The sequence below is a fragment of the Bos indicus genome, chromosome 2, assembly GCF_029378745.1.
Source record: "Bos indicus isolate NIAB-ARS_2022 breed Sahiwal x Tharparkar chromosome 2, NIAB-ARS_B.indTharparkar_mat_pri_1.0, whole genome shotgun sequence".
In the NCBI taxonomy this organism is placed as follows: domain Eukaryota; kingdom Metazoa; phylum Chordata; class Mammalia; order Artiodactyla; family Bovidae; genus Bos; species Bos indicus.
Window position 1 is genome coordinate 18,987,372 of NC_091761.1, and position 21,798 is coordinate 19,009,169.

Here is a 21,798-nt window from a genome sequence, read left to right on the forward strand (position 1 = left end):
GAAAAGCAAAGGAGAAAAGGAAAGATAAAAGCATCTGAATGCAGAGTTCCAAAGAATAGCAAAGAGAGATAAGAAAGCCTTCCTCAGCGATCAATGCAAAGAAATAGAGGAAAACAACAGAATGGGAAAGACTAGAAATCTCTTCAAGAAATTAGAGATACCAAGGGAATATTTCATACAAAGATGGGCTCGATAAAGGACAGAACTGGTATGGACCTAACAGAAGCAGAAGATATTAAGAAGAGGTGGCAAGAATACACAGAAGAACTATACAAAAAAGATCTTCACAACCCAGATAATCACGATGGTGTGATCACTCACCTGGAGCCAGACATCCTGGAATGTGAAGTCAAGTGGCCTTAGAAAGCATCACTACGAACAAAGCTAGTGGAGGTGATGGAATTCCAGTTGAGCTATTTCAAATCCTGGAAGATGATGCTGTGAAAGTGCTGCACTCAATATGCCAGGAAATTTGGAAAATTCAGCAGTGGCTTCAGGACTGGCAAAGGTCAGTTTTCATTCCAATCCCAAAGAAAGGCAATGCCAAAGAATGCTCAAATTACCGCACAATTGCACTCATCTCACATGCTAGTAAAGTAATAGGAAAGATTCAGTAGTAGCTAATGATAAGAAACACTGCCTCTGCATTTTCTGTGCTCATAAATTCCCTGTCAGCGTAATAGGTCTTAATCAGGCTCTTGCACCAATCATGCCGGTTTCACTAGACAGAGGAGGGAGGAAGTATCCACACTAGGGATGATCTTTGAAGAAAGTGTCTTTTTTAAAGTTACCTTTTGCAGGTGGCAAAATAAAATTCACCTGAGAACAACTAGGGAAGGCAACTTTAACCTTTTGAAGGATATTTTGTCCAGGTTGTCCATGGATGGTGAACTGGGTTGCTAAAAGGGCAGGGAAAAAATTATTTCAAACAAGATGTCCCTTTGCCTGACCACCACAGGATTTTTACACCTTATTGTAATTATATTAGTATATGCACATTTAGAAATATATTTAGACTTTAGCAATGTGTGCCATGTAAGAAATAAGTTACAAAATGTAGGATAGAATTTTCTCTTGTCCCTCAGGATTTCTCCACTGAAAATCTGTCTTTAATCTCCAATTATTGTAATAGTCATTATAGAGATGAAAAATGTTTATTTGATTATTTTAAACTGTGAGAAAGCTTTAATTGACTGAGATTTATTGTCTTTCTGTGCGGCAGGTGGTGAAGTTTACCAAATCCTTTGAATTGATGTCCCCAAAGTGCAGTGCTGACGCTGAGAACAGGTAGGCTCATGAGTTTCAGTTTGGTCTTTAATCCTCACCTTCGATCCTTGGTGTTGACAGCACTGCATAATTTCTGAGGACAGGAGTTGTTCTTTCTTCAGATCAGCAGATGAAGCCAAATATCACCACTTTTCTGTATTTCAGAGTTTAAATAAAAACTACACATAAAAATCGGAGAAGGCAATGGCAACCCACTCCAGTACTCTTGCCTGGAAAATCCCATGGATGGAAGAGCCTGGTAGGCTGCAATCCATGGGGTCGCTAAGAGTCAGACATGACTGAGCGACTTCACTTTCACTTTTCACTTTCATGCATTAGAGAATGAAATGGCAACCCACTCCAGTGTTCTTGCCTGGAGAATCCCAGGGATGGTGGAGCCTGGTGGGCTGCTGTCTGTGGGGTCGCACAGAGTCGGATATGACTGAAGTGACTTAACAGCAGCAGCAGCAGCACACATAAAAATAGATGGGGAAACAGTAGCTGATTTTGTTTTTCTGGGCTCCAAAATCACTGCAGATGGTGATTGCAGTCATGAAATTAAAAGACACTTACTCCTTGGAAGGAAAGTTATGACCAACCTAGATAGCATATTGAAAAGCAGAGACATTACTTTGCCAACAAAGGTCCATCTAGTCAAGGCTATGGTTTTTCCTGTGGTCATGATGGATGTGAGAGTTGGACTGTGAAGAAGGCTGAGCACCGAAGAATTGATGCTTTTGAAGTGTGGTGTTGGAGAAGACTCTTGAGAGTCCCTTGGACTGCAAGGAGATCCAACCAGTCCATTCTGAAGGAGATCAGCCCTGGGTGTTCTTTGGAAGGAATGTTGCTAAAGCTGAAACTCCAGCACTTTGGCCACCTCATGAGAAGAGTTGACTCATTGGAAAAGACTCTGATGCTGGGAGGGAGTGGGAGCAGGAGGAGGAGGGGACGACAGAGGATGAGATGGCTGGATGGCATCACTGACTCGATGGACGTGAGTCTCAATGAACTCCAGGAGTTGGTGATGGACAGGGAGGCCTAGCATGCTGCGATTCATGGGGTCGCAAAGAGTTGGACACGACTGAGCGACTGAACTGAACTGAACTGATACATTTGTGAAACTGCTAATGAATAAAGTAGATTTCAGATATTCCCTAACTACATAGATAACTTTTTTTTTTTGCCTTATTTAGATCCTTTGTTTATCTTTCTCCCTTTTTTTTGCTTGTGTTTGACCATTAACCCCCCGGGAAAAGAGTAAGAGCTTCCAGTAGTTCATGTTTTGTCCCCGTTGGTATCTTTGAGGCTCTAGCAGGGTAAAAGTAAGGGCTGGGTACAATCAGTGAGCTTTCTGTTAGCTTTGCATTACCCTCAATAATAGTTTAGCTGCTACAAAAAATATTGATTCTTTTTACTTTGGTCAGCTCTAGAAGAAGTGCTAAAAAGAAAAAAAAAAAAAAGTGAAATTGACCAAAATGCAAAAATATGGAGAAAGACAAATAAAGCATGATAATGATAACAACACCAGTGATGATAATATCAGCTAGATAAGCTATTTCCATTCATTCAGGGCCGAGTGTGCCACGTACTATTCTAAATACTTTATAAACGTTGAATCCTGCCAAACAACTCGATTAAGCAGGCATCATTCTTCATGCATGACAGAGGAGAAAACCAAGGTTCAGTGCGTTTATATGACTTGTTCAAGGTCCTGCAGCCAGTGAATGGTATTTATACCTCAGAACAAGATCATCTAAGACCCTCTCAACCTCTGAATTTTGATCCCACTGCCACACATGGTCTATATAGAGTGAATGTCTGCTGGATTAATGTTGACCAAATCTGGCTGGATCAATCAGAATCAAACCTGGAGAACTGAATAAAGACTAAAATTTCAGGACCCACATGAACAATTTTGATTCCATATGCTGAAAGTGAATCCCTAAAGATCCATCTACATATTCAAAAGGTTCCCTAGGTAATACCTGTTTCAAGATGTAATTATTCTGGGTAATTTGATTTTATATATCTATTATTGCCTTTAATTCAGAACATAGAAATCAGTACATTAAAATGGGCACTTCAGCTGCTTCACTTTTATCAAATGTATAAAATTTAATAAAAGAGTCCATTTATAATTCCATTTATATTCTTTTTTTCCTATTTTTGGCCACATCTCAAGGCATGCAGGATCTTAGTTTCCTGACCCACAAGGATTCAAACCCGTGCCCCATTGGTGGAAGTATGGTGTCTTAACTACTGGACTGCCAGAGAAATGCCTATAGAGCATTCTTGAAAAAGCAGAATTATAGGAGCAGAAAGCAGATCAGGACTTGCCAGGGTATGGAGGTGGAGAGAAGGGTTTACTACGAGGGGGTACAGGGAAATTTGGGATTGTGAAGGAACCATTCTATGTCTTACTTGCGGTGGCAGTTGTATAGTTGCATTTGTGAAAACTCGCAGTACTATGCACTTAAAAAGCATAAATTTTACTGTTTATAAATTATACCTTAAAATGGGAAGCAAAAGACCTTCTGGAAGAGGTTTTTGTTTTCAGGAGAATGTATGTTCACATCCATATTTAAGGTCAGCTAATCTATACCTAAAAAAGATTTAGACATAAGGTTACTAGTGGTGTATTCATTTCCCTAAAAATTTCATGCAAAGTAGCATGAAACATTGGGTTGGCCAAAATGTTTGGGTTTTTCTGTAACATTTTACAGAAATGTAAATGTTCTACTCATACTTACTCCTTTGGCTAAGTACCAATTCATACAGGTTCTCTCTCTCATATGTGAAGGGGAAAGATATCCTTTGAAATTCGAATACTTTAATATTGTTCTTTTAAAAAAATACTAAATATGCCCTCATGGTCACTACAGAGTTAAGTATTTCATTATTTTTACGGCTGAGAGTACTTCTGTGTCAAAATGAAATGACCCAAGGCCTAGACTGCCCTCGGCAAAATTCTGATAATAAAAAAAGAAAGAAAGAAAGAAAGGTCAGATTTTCTTTTAAAGAGACATTTGAAAAGTGCCTTTGAGCTTTGGCATTATGAGATAGTATTCTCCATCATTCTATTTGTGGCCTTTATGTAGAATATCCATTTATCTCAGAAGACCTTTCCTGCATCGTCCAGTAATTGTCCTCTGGTGGATGTGGGATCCTTTGGTCATTTATTGAAAGTTAAAGGAATAAAGACAAGTGGCTCTAGCATTTACTTTGCCAGTGGCCATGGAAAAGCCATTGAAACAGGCTGTGAGCCCACAAATCACAGCTTGCTCTCAACGTGTTGTAAATCTTTTCTTTAACCTTTCATCACTTAACATCTTCACTATAGATGACGTTCATTAGATACCTTAGTCCTCTGGACATCGTTCAGAGTTATGATAGGATAGCTCTTGAAGGTAATGTCTAGGGCTTCATCCAACAATGTTTCAGGACCCTATTTTAATTCTGATAAATTAATTTAATTCTCCGATTTAAAGCTTGCTGATTTTTATAGACAGTCCTTGAAGACTTTTTAAAAAACCAGTTCTGTTGCTGACTCACCATTTCTGCCTACTGTCTTATGTGGGTAACTCTTTTGTTTTGACCAGTCTCCTCTTGGTCTCCGTGTAATTAATACCAAGCAGTTTGAGAGCTGGACATGATTGATCCATCTCTCTCCATGTGTTTCTCTTATGGGACATTCTTGATGACTCTTCTAGTGAAAAGATTCTCACTGTGTCATGATGGGCTTTTTCCACTGATAGGGAGTTCTAATTGTTAGAAAGCCCTTTTATGTTGAATCAGATTTCTGTGACTTTGACCTATTTGTCCTTTGGAGATAGTTATCCCTTCGTTAATTTTATCATTTCATTCAACAGCCATATGGTGAGTACCTATTCTCCAATAGGTAATGGGGCTACAGAGAATTTATTTTAAAATCAGCAGTCTCTGCCCTCAATGGATCTCAAAGCCAATAAAGGGGGTAGGAGTAGGTTAAGAATGTAATATAACCATAACCAGATTTCACCAGCCCTCCAGACCATGGCTATAAGTAAAGTCACAGTAACAGTGATAATTTATACTTGACCGCTTGGTCATTTCTCCCTTGTAACCTAAGAACCCAAGCCCTTTGCAAAAGCCACTCTTGAAGTAGCTCTGGGAATCCCCAAGGTTTTTTAAAATTTTCATTGCTCACTCTTCATTTCTTCCAGTGTCCCTAAGTCCTTTTCTTCTAAACATGACAGAGTGGAACCTGTTGGCATGGACTTCCTGGCCCACTCCAGATTCCCATGGACCCCTTACCAGTGCTATACCACAGCTCCCCAGCATTGTCTCACATGCACTGGTGGCCTTTCCAGATCCAGACAAGGCTGGGTAATCAGTGCACGAGTGGGAAGAAGGGTCACTTTCCTTACCATGTGTTATAGTTTTCTGTCTGGCCCTCAATCAGTCCTGCGTGTACCATATATATATATATATTTTTTTTTTTTTTTTTTTTTTTAACCAATCTTTTAGTTCTTAAAGCTTTTATCTGCAGCCCTTCTTTCTCTATAGGACTTGGACCAAATCCATAGGATCAGGCTTAGGACCGAGTCCCCAAACTGAGGGCCAGCCACTAAGTTGTTCTTTTGATTTCTCCACCTTTCTTCCATCTCTGCCACCAGGCTCAGAGGCTCAAGACCTCCTTGTCCCAGGAAGGCCCTTTCCTTCCATGCACGTCAATTTGTACAGATAAATGCCCCCTCATGTAGAGATATGTCCCAGATTAAGCTCATATGTCCTGCTATCAAGTAAATCATGATGGCAAAGCAATTCAATATTTTCTGCAAAAATTATGTATATGTATAGCTGGGGCTTGCCTGGTAGCTCAGACAGTAAAGAATCTTCCTGCAATGCTGGAGACCTGGCTTCAGTCCCTGGGTTGGGAAGATCTCTTGGAGAAGGGAATGGCTACCCACTCCAGTATTCCTGCCTGAGAAATCCTATGAGTTCATGGGTGACAGATGAGTGTAGATGAGTGTCATCTGAGTGAGTGACAGATGAGCCTGGCAGACTCCATGGGATCCATGGGATCACAAAGAATCAGACACAACTGAATGACTAACACTTTGACTTTTTTATATGTATAACTGATTCACTTTGTTGTACAGCAGAAACTAACACTACATTCTAAAGCAACTGTACTCCAATAAAAATTAATTTAACAAGTAACAAAATGAGTTTCCCTGCTAAAGAAAAGGTTTGTACTGGGTGACACTTTAATGTAGAGGAAGGGACACCCAACTCACCTGGGGAAAACTGGAAGGTGATTCTCAGGGAGAGCTTTCAGACACGGTGGAACTTCACTTAGGTCCTATAAGATGATAGGAAGTTAGTGACACCGCAACCTCCCAGGGAAAGGAAACATTGTAAACAGAAGCAGAGAAGTGGGAGAGAAAACATGGCAGTGTTTCAGGATCTTTAATTAGGTGGTAGAGAAAATATGGCGTGTTTCAGGATCTTTAATGCTGTGATCTGTCATCACGAGGGTCATTGTAATTGATAGTGATGGCCCTTTGCTCCTCCTCAGGGTATCCAGCTCCCCAGAATGCCATCTGATGGGGATTTGGGAACGACCCAGTCCTTCTCAGCTGCTCAGACCCTCTTAATTGTCCTGGAGCCTGACTACATGCCTGCTTACTCATGGGAGAGTAAGCAGGTAGTGCGTGACATATTAAGATTTGTCTTGAAAAATCATCTGGGCAGTAGTATGGAAGGACCAGAGAATGGCAAGCTAAAGCCACCAAGGATTAAATCTAGTGCCTTACCCACTTGGCAGTGGTTCAGTCCTGAAAGACTGCACAGATCCACTGTACTTACCTTTTCCAGGTCAGCAACTGCTATTTTTAGACTATTTTCATATTTCATGGTCCCAGACTCTTCACCACTTTTTTGATTTTACTATGGCTATGCCCCAGCTTGCTTGAGTCTTTCTTATTCTAGTATTTCTTAAGAATGGAACACGGTTTTCTGTTTTTTTCAGAATCATAACAAATTAGAAAGGACATGTGCCTCTCTTTTACAGAATATAATATTGTTGATGCATTTATTATTCCAACCTTCTGTGTTTATGAATACTAACTTTCAATACTGACTTTACCAAAAAAATTAAGATCTTTTCTGATCTATTTGACCCTCCCCCTCCTCAGATCTCTCTTTAGGACCTCTCCTGTGAAGCCTGACTTAATAATATTTAGTGAATTGGCCTGAATAAACTTTCTTGAATCTCTTATTCAAGCTTTAATGAACCTCTTTCTGCCCTCAATGGAAATAGGTAGTCTGAATTATCATATGTACCTGAAAGTAGGAATGAACATTCATGAACATCTTAAGAATTAGAAATTTTTATTTAGTATAAAATATATTTGGCCAGATTTTACTGATGTATCACCTAAGTATAAATATGGACACTTTGGAAATTGCACTTTCTCAGCACTGCTACTTGAAGAATTTTTTTTTAAGTTAAATGTCTGTAATTTCTATAAGGTAACAACCGACTAAAAGGATATTTTCACTTAATCATTTAATAGAATATACTGGAAATAATTATTATTTAAAGCCCAAGTTCTGTAACCACTTCAGCATTTGGGGAGTAAGGCAGTCAAAGGGAAAAAAATTTACTTCAATGGGAAGCAATCTTTTTTAAAGAAAATTTAATCTTCTTACTATATTTTTCATTTATTACAACTGGAAGGGGAAGAGGAAAATAAAACTAGAAATCTCAGTGCAGTTAAAAGGCAAGGCTTTCTGTTTAATGAGCCTGTCAGCATGCACGTCAGCCTGGAGGGTGGAGAGCTAAAGCATTCTTTGAAAAGACAAAGGTGTATGTACGGTAGGCAGAGTAATGCCCCCCTCAAAGAAATCCAGATCTGAATATGTGGAATCTGTGAATATTACTTGGCAAAAGGGACTTTGCAGACGTGATTAAGAATCTTGAGATGGGGGTGGTTATCCTAAATTATCTGGATGGGCCCAGTGAAATCAAAGTGCAGCATTTCAGCATGAGGCCATGGTAACATCATATGGTTAACACTTGCCACCATGTTTAACTTTAAATAACAAAGTCAAACCAAAGGTAGTAGACAGAATTTGGGCCCCCATGACCTTCACCCGCTCTTGTCATATTCATGAATATGTTACATTACATAGCCAAAGAGACTCTGCAGATGTAACTAAGGTGGTTAATCAATTGATGTTAAAATAGGGAGATAATTCCGGGATTAGCTAGGTGGATACAATGTAATCACAAACTCTTAAATACAGAGCTCTCTCCCAGTTGAGGATTAAAAAGGAAGTTGCTGCTGCTGCTAAGTCGCTTCAGTCATGTCCGACTCTGTGCGACCCCATAGACGGCAGCCCACCAGGCTCCCCCGTTCCTGGGGTTCTCCAGGCAAGAACACTGGGGTGGGTTGCCATGTCCTTCTCCAATGCATGACAGTGAAAAGTGAAAGTGAAGTCGCTCAGTCGTGTCCGACTCTTAACGACCCGGAAATCAGAGAAATTTGAAGTATGAGCAGAATTCAACACATATTGCTGGCTTAAATATACACAGGACCACATGTCAAGGAGATAAGGACCTCCATGCTACAGCTGCAGCAAATTGAACTCTTCCAACAACCTGAATGAGCTTGATTCTTCCCCAGAACCTCCCGAAGGGAATGAAGTTCTATCAGCACTGTAATTTTGGTCTTGTGAGATCCTAAGCAGTTAATCCAGCTGACAAACACCATAATAAATTTCTGATCTCTAAGAATTATGTGATAATAAAAGAGTGTTGTTTTAAGCTACTAATTTGTAATAGTTTGTTATGCAGAAATAGGAAATGAATGCAGTATTAGTGTATGAGTTTGAACCCCATATCATATAAGAATAAGATTGAACTTGATGTTGCTGTGTGTGTGTGTGTGCACATCTTTTCTGCCCTGTGGAACACATGACCAGCAGCCCTACATGAACTTCCAAGTTATGTTAGGTCTTGACACAGCTTTCAAACATGTATCTGCACAGTCTAATAAAAGAATTGCTGATGGCGTGGCTGGACAACAGCAAACCCTTACAATTTCTGCCAACAAGCCAAGTAAAGGAACTTGAGGAAGGAAGGTGAGTCTGGTCGTTATGTAAAAACCTGCCAATGATTCCTCTTACTAAGTTCAGTAGAATGGCAGCGTTGGAACTTGCAGGAGGGGTTGGCAGCTCGGAAGAGAGTCCTAAAGGTGATGGTGGAGCACTCTTCTAAAAAAGGCTGCATCCTGGTGACTCAAAGCTCATATCTGTGAACATCGAAGACTCTCTTTGAAAAGTGATTCAGGAGAGTGACACTGAATTTGAAGAAATTTTAGAAATGTCAATTTCTTTTGCTCTTAAGTTTTCCTTCTATATATAATCAACTTACATAGTTAAAATTTTCCTTCAAGAATGGCATATGATAAAATGTATGTCTAATCAAAAACTCTCTAAAATAAGATGAAAATATTAATATTTTAAGTGAAAAGAATACATTGACTCATTGCAGCATTTTTTTTGTCTTCTTTCAGTGGTTCAAAAATAACAGTGCATTTTACAACTGATTTATTGCAGATTCAGTGAAATAGTATGGCCCTTTCACATGTTTTTCTTGTGACTTTTCTATCCCTTAACTTATCTACATCTGCCCCCTGAGGGTACAACTCAACTTTAAGAAGTATCTTGGAGACTTTTAGGGTTTATTTCATGTCTCAGATTGGATAGCCCTATGATTCTTCTCAACATTAGTTTTCTGCATTGCATTTTTGGGGTCAAAATACTGAAACTCAAGTTTCAATGCCTTATTGATTTTTTTTTCTTTTCCTTTTCAATTTTATGTGGAATCTAGTTCTATAAACAAACTTTTTCCTTCTAGCACTCCTCACTGTTCTGTAACTCATTCTTTTAGGCTTCCAGCCCCCATGGCCCAAATCTGATCTTTTGAGAGGTGAGAAGGAACTGACTTCCATGAGATGTGACTATAATGAGACGAAACTATAGGATGAGCTCTAGCCTTGGGTCAAGAATCTGTAAACAAGACTCCTAGAGATGTTCTTTGTTTTTGTCCAGCAGCAGTGACATTTTCATGAATAAACTTGAAACAGATTGTGTTAGCCTGTAGAGACTACATATGATGAGGATTTTGTTTATCACAATTTACTGTGATTGTACCTTACAGTCATATTGTACATTTTATAACTCTGACATGAACCTGGCCCAGGTGAGGTGATCTCCAGCAGTTATCTGGATTGGAAGTGTGATGTGACTCATCCCTGCTTGGACAGTACCACTGAAAAGCATGCCATCCTGATGATGCTTTGGGGAATTAGAAATTGTGCTCCTACCATGAACAATGTTGCTAATACTAATGTTGCTTTACCCTGAATCCTAACTGTGCCAATTTCACTGTGTGTCCCCTAGCTTATGAATTTCAACCTTTTTTATTGCAACCTACAGTGAAAGTAAACATTTTACATCCAAACCTAGTTAATGTATATAAATAGATACACAAATGCACACACACATATATCTAAAACATGTTTCTTGAAACTATACTTACCTTTACTATGTATGTGTCTTCTGATTTAGTCTATTCTTTAAAAAAAAAAAAAAAAAAACACCTGCTGTCTGAACCCACAGAATTAATTTCATTATTCCTATATTGTTGTGACCCACAACAAAATTTTAGACATTTAACACATTTTTGATTAACGCTTGCAGTGTATGTGGCCTCAATCAGTGCCTGTGCTGGTTATTTTAAAATATAAGAGTTGTGTGAAACTGATTTTTCCCAAACATTTCAGAACTTCTTCACTCAAATACATTGTGTTGTTGTTGTTCAGTCACTGAGTCATGCCCAACTCTTTGCAACCCCATGGACTGCAGAACACCAGGCTTCCCTGTCCTTCACTGTCTCCCAGAGTTTGCTGAAATTCATGTCCATTAAGTTGGTGATGCTCTCTAACCATCTCATCCTCTGCTGCCCTCTTCTGCTCTTGCCTTCAATCTTTCACTGCGTCAGGGTCTTTCCAGTGAGTCAGCTCTTTGCATCTGGTGGACAAAGTATTGGAGCTTCAGCTTCAGCATCCGTCCTTCCAATGAATATTCAGGACTGATTTCCTTTAGGATTGACTGGTTTGATCTCCTTACTGTCCAAGGGACACAAGAATACTTTCCAGCACAATTCAAAAGCATCAATTCTTCGGTGCTCAGCCTTCTTTATGGTCCAATTTTCACATCTGTACATGACTACTAGAAAAACCATCTGTATATGACTACTAGAAAACCAGAAACTACCAGAAAAAAAGCTTTGACTGTATGGACCTTTGTCGACAAAGTGATGTCTTTGCTTTTCAGTATGCTGTCTAGGTTTGTCATAGCGTTCCTTCCAAGGAGTAAGCGTCTTTTAATTTCGTGGCTGCAGTCACTGTTTGCAGTGATTTTGGAGCCCAAGAAAATAAAATCGTCACTGCTTCTATCTTTTTCCCCTTCTATTTGCCATGAAGTGATGAGACCAGATGCCCTGATCTTAGTTTTTTTTAATGTGGCGGGTTAAGTCAGCTTTTTCACTCAAATACATATTGTACTTCAAGTTAGGCACCTTGGGGAGGATTTGTTTGAGGTAGACACATTTTCATCCTTTTACTTTTAACCTGTTTGTGTCTTTGAACCTAAAGTATGTCTAATAAACAACATGTAGTTGTTATATGGGCTCATGTTATTGTATCTGTTCTGCCAATCTTTGCCTTTTGTTTGGGGCGTTTAATTCATTTATATTTAAAATGATTACTTATAAAGTAGAATTTACATCTACCTTTTTTGTTGTTTGTTTTCTACATGTCTTACGTCTCTTTGTCCCTCTGTTTCTTCATTTCTGCCTTCGTTTGTAGTACACAGTTTTTAATGTGCCATTTAAATTATCTTGTCATTTCTTTTATTATTTTTTCAATGATTTCCTTAGTGATTGCCCTGGGGATTACAACTAACATCTTAACTTGTAACAGTCTAATTTGGATTAATACCAACTTAATTTTTGTAGTACAAGAAAAGTTACCCATATAGTTCTAACCTTTGTGTTATTGTTGTCTTACAAATTGTATTTTTTACATTATAACCCCCTAAATAAAATTTTACTATTGTTTCATTATGCAGCTGTCTTTTAAATGAGATAGGAGGGGGGGAAAAGGTTACAAACAAAAAATACACTTATGCTATCTTTTGTGTTTACTATAGAGTTACCTTTTCCAGTGCTCTTTACTTCTTCATGTGGGTTCAGATTACTCTCTAGTGTTCTTTAATTTCAGCCTGAATGACAACCTTTAGCATTTCTTCTAGGGCACGTCTGCTGGTAATGAATCTTCTCAGTTCTTGTTTATTTGAAAATGTCTCAACCTCGCCTTTATTTTTAAAGTATAATTTTGCTGGACATACAGTTCTTCTTTAATGGTCTTTTTCTTTGAGCATGTTGACTATGTCATTCAGCTGCCTTCTGGCTTCCATTAGTTTTCAATAGTCTGTTAATGATATGTCTAAGTGTGGATCCTTGTGAGTTTATCTTACTTGGATTTTGTTGAGATCCTTAAATGTATAGATTAATGTTTCTTTTGGTCAATACTGAAATCAGATTGAATATATTCTTCACAGCCAAAGAAGGAGAAGTTCTATACAGTCAGCAAAAACAAGACCGGGAGCTGACTGTGGCTCAGATCATGAACTCCTTATTGCCAAATTCAGACTTAAATTGAAGAAAGTAAGGAAAACCACTAGACTATTCAGATATGACCTAAATCAAATCCCTTGCAATTGTACAGTGGAGTGAGATACATTCAAGAGATTAGATCTGATAGAGTGCCTGAAGAACTATGGACGGAGGTTCATGACATTGCACAGGAGGCAAGAATCAAGACTATCCCCAAGGAAAAGAAATGCAAAAAGGAAAAATGGTTGTCTGAGGAGGAATTACAAATAGCTGTGAATAGAAGAGAAGTGAAAGGCAAAGGAGAAAAGGAAAGATATACACATTTGAATGCAGAGTTCCAAAGAATAGCAAGGAGAGATAAGAAAGCCTTCCTCAGCGATCAGTGCAAAGAAATAGAGGAAATAGGGAAAGACTAGAGATCTCTTTAAGAAAATTAGAGATACCAAGGGAATATTTCATGCAAAGATGGGTACAATATAAGACAGAAATGGTATGGACTTAACAGAAGCAGAAGATATTAAGAAGAGGTGGTAAGAATACACAGAAGAACTATACAAAAAAAGATCTTCATGTCCCAGATAATCATGATGTTGTATCACTCACCTAGAGCCAGACATCCTGGAATGTGAAGTCAAGTGGGCCTTAGAAAGCATCACTACGAACAAGGCTAGTAGGTAGAGGTGATGGAATTTTAGTTGAGCTATTTGAAATCCTAAAAGACGATGCTGTGAAAGTGTTGCACTCAATATGCCAGCAAATTTGGAAAACTCAGCAGTGGCCACAGGATTGGAAAAGATCAGTTTTCATTCCAACCCAAAGAAAGAATGCCAAAGAATGCTCAAATTACTGCACAATTGCACTCATCTCACATGTTAGCAAAGTAATGCTCAAAATTCTCCAAGCCAAACTTCAACAGTACGTGAACCATGAACTTCGAGATGTTCAAGCTGGTTTTAGAAAAGGCAGAGGAACCAGAGATCAAATTGCCAACATCCACTGGATCATCAAAAAAGCAAGAAAGTTCCAGAAAAACATCTACTTCTGCTTTATTAACTATGTCAAAACCTTTGACTGTGTGGACCACAACAAACTGTGGAAAATTCTGAAAGAGATGGGAATACCAGACCACCTGACCTGCCTCTTGAGAAACCTGTATGCAGGTTAGGAAGCAACAGTTAGAACTGGACATGGAACAACAGACTGGTTCCAAATAGAGAAAGGAGTACCTCAAGGCTGTATATTGTCACCCTGTTTATTTAACTTATATGCAGAGTACGTCATCAGAAACGCTGGGCTGGAAGAAGCACAAGCTGGAATCAAGATTGCTGGGAGAAATATCAATAGCCTCAAATATGCAGATGATACCACCCCTTGGCAGAAAGCGAAGAAGAACTAAAGAGCCTCTTGATGAAAGTGAAAGAGGAGAGTGAAAAAGTTGGCTTAAAACTCAACATTCAGAAAACGAAGATCATGGCATCTGGTCCCATCGCTTCATGGCAAATAGATGGGGAAACAGTGGAAACAGTGTCAGACTTTATTTTTCTGGGCTCCAAAATCACTGTAGATGGTGACTGCAGCCATGAAATTAAAAGATGCATGCTCCTTGGAAGAAAAGTTATGACCAACCTAGACAGCATATTAAAAAGAAGAGACATTACTTTGCCAACAAAGGTCCATCTAGTCAAGGCTATGGTTTTTCCAGTGGTCATGTATAGATTGAGAGCTGGACTATAAACAGAGCTGAGCACCAAAGAATTGATGCTTTTGAACTGTGGTGTTGGAGAAGACTCTTGAAAGTCCCTTGGACTGCAAGGAGATCCAACCAGTCCATCCTAAAGGAGATCAGTCAGGACTGATGCTGAAGCTGAAACTCCAATCCTTTGGCCACCTGATGTGAAGAACTGACTCTTTTGAAAAGACCCTGATGCTGGGAAAGTTTAAAGGCCTGAGGAGAAGGGGACAACAGAGGATGAGATGGTTGGATGGCATTACCGACTCAAAGGACATGAGTTTGAGTAAACTCCAGGAGTTGGCAATGGACAGGGAGGCCTGAAGTGCTGCAGTCCATGGGGTTGCAAAGAGTCAGACACAACTGAGCGACTGAACTGAACTGACTGAATGTTTATTTTAGTCAAATATGTGATATTTTCTCCCATGTTTCTTCAAATATCTTTTCTTCTCCTTTTCTTGTCTCCTCTCTGTCTGAGACTTCCATTAGGCATATGTTTATATGCTTAAAAGTTACTAAGACTTTTCTTTCATTCTTTTTTCTTTCTGTTCCTCAGACCAGATACTCTATCTTCAATTAACTTATCTTCAAGTTAAATGATTCTTTTGGCTTCTCACACCTCCTGTTGATCCCTCTTAGTGAATTTTCATTTCAATCGTTATAATTTTAAATTCCAGAATTTTTTATTTGGTTCCTTTTTATGATTTCCATCTCTTTATTGATATTTGGTGAGACATTATTCTCATGTTTTTCTACAGGCTCTTTTTTTTGGGAGGGTCAGAGTATGGTTTCCTTTGGTATTTTGAACACATTTATATTAGCCAATTTAAAGTCTTTGATAAATCCAACATCTGGGCTTACTCGAGGCAGTTTCTGTTGATTGCTTTTTTCCTGTTTATTTTTTTTTTTTCTCTCTCTCTCTCTCTGTTTAAAACTGAATAATTTAAGTGAAAACTGGAAATAATATCAGCTCCTCACTCATTCCATCCAGGCTTTGCTGCTGTTTATGTTTGTTTCTTCTATTTGTTGTTTGCTGACTTTCATGAACTCTCTTTGTTGTGTGTGGCAACTGAATTCTCTGCTTAGTTAGCTCAGTTGTGAACTCATGGCTGGGTTGAGGTTTCCTTAAAACAAAACAAACAAAAAAAGAACCAGTAAGTCTTCCAGCCTTGCTGAGGGGATCTGTGTGCATGTGTGGGTACCTTCAATTCTCTGACAGGAAGTTTACTTAGCTTTCACTTTCTGCTTTCACAGAATTTCAAGGTCAACCAGAGGTGGGAGTTTAGGACCTTCTGTGGTCTTTTCTGAGCATACATTCAATTCTGTATTTCCAGGAACATGTCAGAACTTTTCAAATCTCCCGAGTAATATCTTATTCCCATACTTCTTCTTTTAGGTTTTCTGGTCAGCTTCTTGTTAGCTGTAAATGTTTTTCTGCCTAAAGCAGTTGTGATATGAAACAATTGCTGCCATTTTTCCCCTCACAAATGCTTTGGGATAAAGGGTGTGCTTAGTAAGCAAGCTCAAAGTCAGTTCAATAAAGAAAAGCTTTATGAGTGGAGGTTTCCATGGAGCTGCCAAATAGGTCAAATAATAACAATTCTCTAGGGATGTGACTTTTGGGGAGTTCCAAACCCATTTTTCCTCTGCCAGTGACTCCTTGGCTACTGGTTTTCACAGCTAGCATGATTATGAGTCTGTTGGTTTTCACCACTACCCCAGAGCTTGAGATAGGGAGATGAGAATAAGGTAAGTTTAAATAACACACAACTTGCTGTCCTTATAGAGATTCAACTGTTTTTCTTGAATGAACACTCTTTGGATTTTTGTAAGCCTGTCTTTAATTTCCACAGTTTTCAAAAAGTTGATTTTGACCATTTTTTGCTAGTATTCTCATTCTTTTGTGGAGGGACAAATTTTTAGTGGGTTTTACCAATTTGGAAAGTCTCTCTGTTCTACTTACCTTCTTTGAAATTTCTCAATTACCTAGAGTAGTAGGTTAGACAAACTTACACATTGATGTAAGACAGAATACTGCTATAGTATATCACGAATATATTCTCTTTTACTTTCTTGTTCATGGATCTCCTTTCTTTGACTATACCTCTGCTAGGAAGCATGTGATTGGTGTTTTGTAGGAATAAAAATGTGATACTTATTCTAATTTCAAGGAACGAAGAAAATCTTTAAAATATTAAACATTAAAATAACACCATCACCACCATGACCAGTCATCTTGAAATGTAAGATTTGTGTTGTTGTGTTAACTTCCTTTAAATGAGAACCTTAGGACATTCTTTTTGATTGTCTGCTGCTGCTGCTGCTGCTAAGTCGCTTCAGTTGTGTCCGACTCTGTGCAACCCCATAGATGGGAGCCCACCAGCCTCCCCCATCCCTGGGATTCTCCAGGCAAGAACACTGGAGTGGGTTGCCATCTCCTTCTCCAATGCATGAAAGTGAAAAGTGAAAGTGAAGTCATTCAGTCATGTCCGGCTCTTCGCGACCCCATGGACTGCAACCTACCAGGTTTCTCCATCCATGGGATTTTCCAGGCAAGAGTACTGGAGTGGGGTGCCATTGCCTTCTCTGTTTGATTGTCTATTGTCTGGCAAATTCAGGGCTGCTGAACCTTATTATGCCAATATTTAATGTTGCTAGTTGAAAAATAAAAGATCCAGATGGCCCAACTCCCTTTTGATTGTTTAGCAAGGAAATGGATCAGTAGATCTGTCTTCCAGGTACCAGCCACTGAGCTCTGAGGTTCCCACTTGGTGCCAAGGCCGCTTCTTTATCAGGAAGCTCCATTGTTAGAGTCATCTAGTTGTATCCAAACTCCTTTTCCCACAAAATATAGAGAATGTTATATGGATGGAGTGTTGACACTGGAACAAATTATGCCTGATCTGATGCTTTTGAACTGTGGTGTTGGAGAAGATTCTTGAGAGTCCCTTGGACTGCAAGGAAATCCAACCAGTCCATCCTAAAGGAGATCAGTCCTGGGTGTTCATTGGAAAGACTGATATTGAGGCTGAAACTCCAATGCTTTGGCCACCTCATGCGAAGAGCTGATTCATTTGAAAAGACCCTGATGCTGGGAAAGTGTGAAGGCAGGAAGAGAATGGGATGGCAGAGGATGAGATGGTTGGATGGCATTACCGACTCAAAGGACATGAGTTGGAGTAAACTCCAGGAGTTGGCGATGGACAGGGAGGCCTGGTGTGCTTTGGTTCATGGGGTCACAAAGAATTGGACATGACTGAGCAACTGAACTGAACTGTGCAGTGATAATATCACTTTGATATTTCTGGGCTTCGGTTCAGTTCAGTTCAGTCGCTCAGTCGTGTCCGACTCTTTGTGACCCCATGAATCGCAGCAAGCCAGGCCTCCCTGTCCATCACCAACTCCCGGAGTTCACTCAGACTCATGTCCATCGAGTCAGTGATGCCGTCCAGCCATCTCATCCTCTGTCATCCCCTTCTCCTCCTGCCCCCAATCCCTCCCAGCATCAGAGTCTTTCCCAATGAGTCAACTCTTCGCATGAGGTGGCCAAAGTACTGGAGTTTCAGCTTTAGCATCATTCTTTCCAAGGAACACCCAGGGCTGATCTTCAGAATGGATTGATTGGATCTCCTTGCAGTCCAAGGGACTCTCAAGAGTCTTCTCCAACACTACAGTTTAAATGCATCAATTCCCCGGCGTTCAGCTTTCTTCACAGTCCACTCTCACATCCATACATGACTACTGGAAAAACCATAGCCTTGACTAGATGGACCTTTGTTGGCAAAGTAATGTCTCTGCTTTTTAATATGTTGTCTAGATTGGTCATAACTTTTCTTCCAAGGAGTAAGCACCTTTTAATTTCATGGCTGCAGTCACCATTTGCAGTGATTTTGGAGCCCAGAAAAATCAAGTCTGACACTGTTTCCACTGTTTCCCCATCTATTTCCCATGAAGTGATGGGACCAGATGCCATGATCTTTGTTTTCTGAATGTTGAGCTTTAAGCCAACTTTTTCACTCTCCTCTTTCACTTTCATCAAGAGGCTTTTTAGTTCCTCTTTACTTTCTGCCATATGGCCCCAAATCCTCCTCCCCAAATATAGCCCTATTTTATAAATAACCTCATGGCAGTAGTAATGTATGTGTCTACACCCCATTTGCATAATGCTAATTATAATAATCAAACATCAATGAAGGAGAGGAAATATTTCTAATAAGCTTTTGTGTCTTCCAAAAAACTTAGGAAACTCAAGGAAACGTTTCCCAAACATCTAGCTTTCACCTCTCAAATATGTTGTAGTTATTTTTCTTCTTTTTCCTGGCTTTGAATATGAAGACTAAATGAAAGACAGACCTTCTCATTACTTATTTATTTTGGGCCAGAGGTCTTGTCAATTTAGTAAGACTGTCAAAGAGAAGGATGAAAGCTATAAAAACATTCCATGAAAACAAGGCACATGAAGAAGTACTGAGGTCAAACATAAAATAGTAGCCTGTCAGCTGTGCCCTATATTGATGCCACACAGTGAACAGAATCATGGCAACTTGGAAGTCTTAATGATTGTTTTTTTTATGCTTTACTCTCCCATTTTTTCAGGTCTCTCATTTAACATGCCTTAGTTAATATTTTAATGCATTGAGTCCACTTCTTTCTTGCTGTGTAGACATATGCACAGGACTTGTGGGAAGATATGCTCTCAATCCAGAGCAGATGGGTGGAGGTGCCCACAGGAACCCCAAAGAGAGATGTGATAGGGCTACTTGACACATCTAGATGGATAGAATTTTAACCTTATGCTTTATTGTCAACAGTTTTACCAGCTAGCATATTTTTACTTCAGCACCTCTCCAAATCTGACAACAATGCCACAGCCAATAAACAGTAACATCTTTCCTGCACCAGTAGATAAGCAATTAAACTGACCACACCTCACCTAGTGTTTTTAATAAAAGAAGAATCTTTGGGCTACAAGGAACTAATAGTGAAAGCTTCCCATGTGCTATGCATTATTCAACATTATTTTATTGTTGTATATTATTATTGTTGTATATTATATTATCCTCAAGACAACCCTGTAAAATGGGCTGTATTTCCCCTAATTTCTATTATGGAAACTAACAGTCAGAGTTATTAAAATTTGATCTGTAGTCTCATAGCAAGGAAATGTTGGGCCAAGATACAAAGAAAAACAAAAAACAGAAATAAGCCCCCCAAACCCAGATTTGCTCAGCTATGAAACCAAGCAGTTGTCACTACCTGATACTAAATTGTAAACACCAACTACTCACAGTAATGCCGTCTGACACCCAAATGAGAGGTGCAAGATGCTTCCCAAAATGATACCAACTCCTTGGAGTGATAAATCTCATCATTCCCATTGTACAACTTGAGGAAATGAAGGACAGAAAATGTGTTATTTGGTTTCCATGTCTTAATTTCTGATAACACAATGCCTAGAATGAGAAATACAAGTGTAATGAAGTGTCCTCAAGATAGACCATAACGGCAAGTCCATTAACAAGTTCAGGTCATGATAAAATTCAGGAAGGTCTGCAACTTAGAGCATCTTCCTCTCCCACCACAGTATAACAACTGACAGGCTGGTTCTGCTTGCTAATTAAGTTCTCTCCCATTACCTTTTATGTCTAAGACTTATTTGGTAACCTTCAAAGATATACTGAGGGCAGTAGTAAATTGTTAATGTCCTAGATCTAGGCATTTGAGATTCTCCTGCTGGGGTCCTAGCTTTGAGTTCAACTGATATTGACTCAGTTCCTTAATCTCCTAATTAAAAGACAACTTCAAATAATGTTGCACAGCTCAAAGCTTCAGGTAGGACCCAGGGATAGACAGGCTTACTTGAGAAGAAAAAGTAAGGAAGGGCATTTCTCTTTGTGAACCAAAAGTTCAGACTGACCTCGGGTCAATGGAGCAAGATGGAAACTAGTACCAGGTACAAGATGTAGATTAAAAATAAGTTTTTGTTTACAAAGCATAAAAAAGAAATTTCTGTCTCGAAGAGTTCTTGGTGTTCCTGATTCTTCGTCTCTCTGAATCCTACCCCTACTGGATAATACTCAGCCTATCATAGGGCAATTGATAATCAATCATGACCCAAAAATAAGAAAACAGATTGTGTCTATGTTGAAACTTCTGTTCCTTACCCAGTGATCTATGGTCACAGTTTGTTTGTTGTTTTTTTTTATTGACTGTTAACACGTCAAGGAGAGTGTGTTGGTTCAATCTTGCAAATGTTAAATTTGAGGTGTCTGTGGATAACCAGAAGGAAATGTCCAGAAAGTGCTTAGATGCATATGGAGGGAACATGGGCTGCTGACATGTGTATGGGAACCATGAGTATAAATGTGGTTGTGTTTGTGCATAAAACCACACAATATAGAGGCTGGCCTCTTCTATTAGAGCCGTATTCATCACTTCTACCATTTAGTCTAAGTTTTAGCTCTACTATTCATTATACCAGTACAGAAAACCTCACACTTCTAAAGCTTTAGTCCTGTTGTGGTTTTGTCTGAATTGCTTTTACCTTCTTTCTCTGCCAGATGACTCTTACTTATCCTCCTTATAAGATCAGCTTATACTAACTTCCTTTGTGAAGTAGTTTCCAAATATCATTCCCAGCCTAGACAGAACTGATCCTTCTTTTCTCTGTTCCCATAATGTCTTTACATCTTCATTTAGGGTGTCACAATCCATTGTCATTGCTTGTGAGCTTCCTGAAGGTGGGGCCTCTTTGTTAAGTCGCTTCAGTCGTGTCCGACTCTGTGCGACCCCATAGACGGCAGCCCACCAGGCTCCCCCATCACTGGGATTCTCCAGGCAAGAACACTGGAGTGGGTTGCCATTTCCTTCTCCAGGGACCTCTTTAGTTTCTGTGTATATCTCATTCTGTACAGGTAGGGGAAGGGGCTGAGGAGACCATATGTATATAGATGGGTTCCCATGTATCAATTCCCTTTTGTCAGAAAAAAAGAAAAGACCCTTATAGATCATTTCATTCAAGATTAACTTATGACTTTCCAGCATTTTGCAGCAGCCCAACTAATGGTCATCC

At 39.3% G+C, this 21,798-nt stretch overlaps 1 protein-coding gene across 1 annotated transcript in view; it reads left to right on the plus strand.

The window, feature by feature from the left end:
* Window positions 1-21,798, plus strand: part of PDE11A (phosphodiesterase 11A) — a 425,081-nt gene that overhangs the window by 192,392 nt on the left and 210,891 nt on the right. The window contains exon 5 of the mRNA XM_070798928.1: window positions 1,223-1,287. Within this exon, the coding sequence (XP_070655029.1) occupies window positions 1,223-1,287 (65 nt within the window). The remainder of the gene's footprint in view (window positions 1-1,222; window positions 1,288-21,798) is intronic.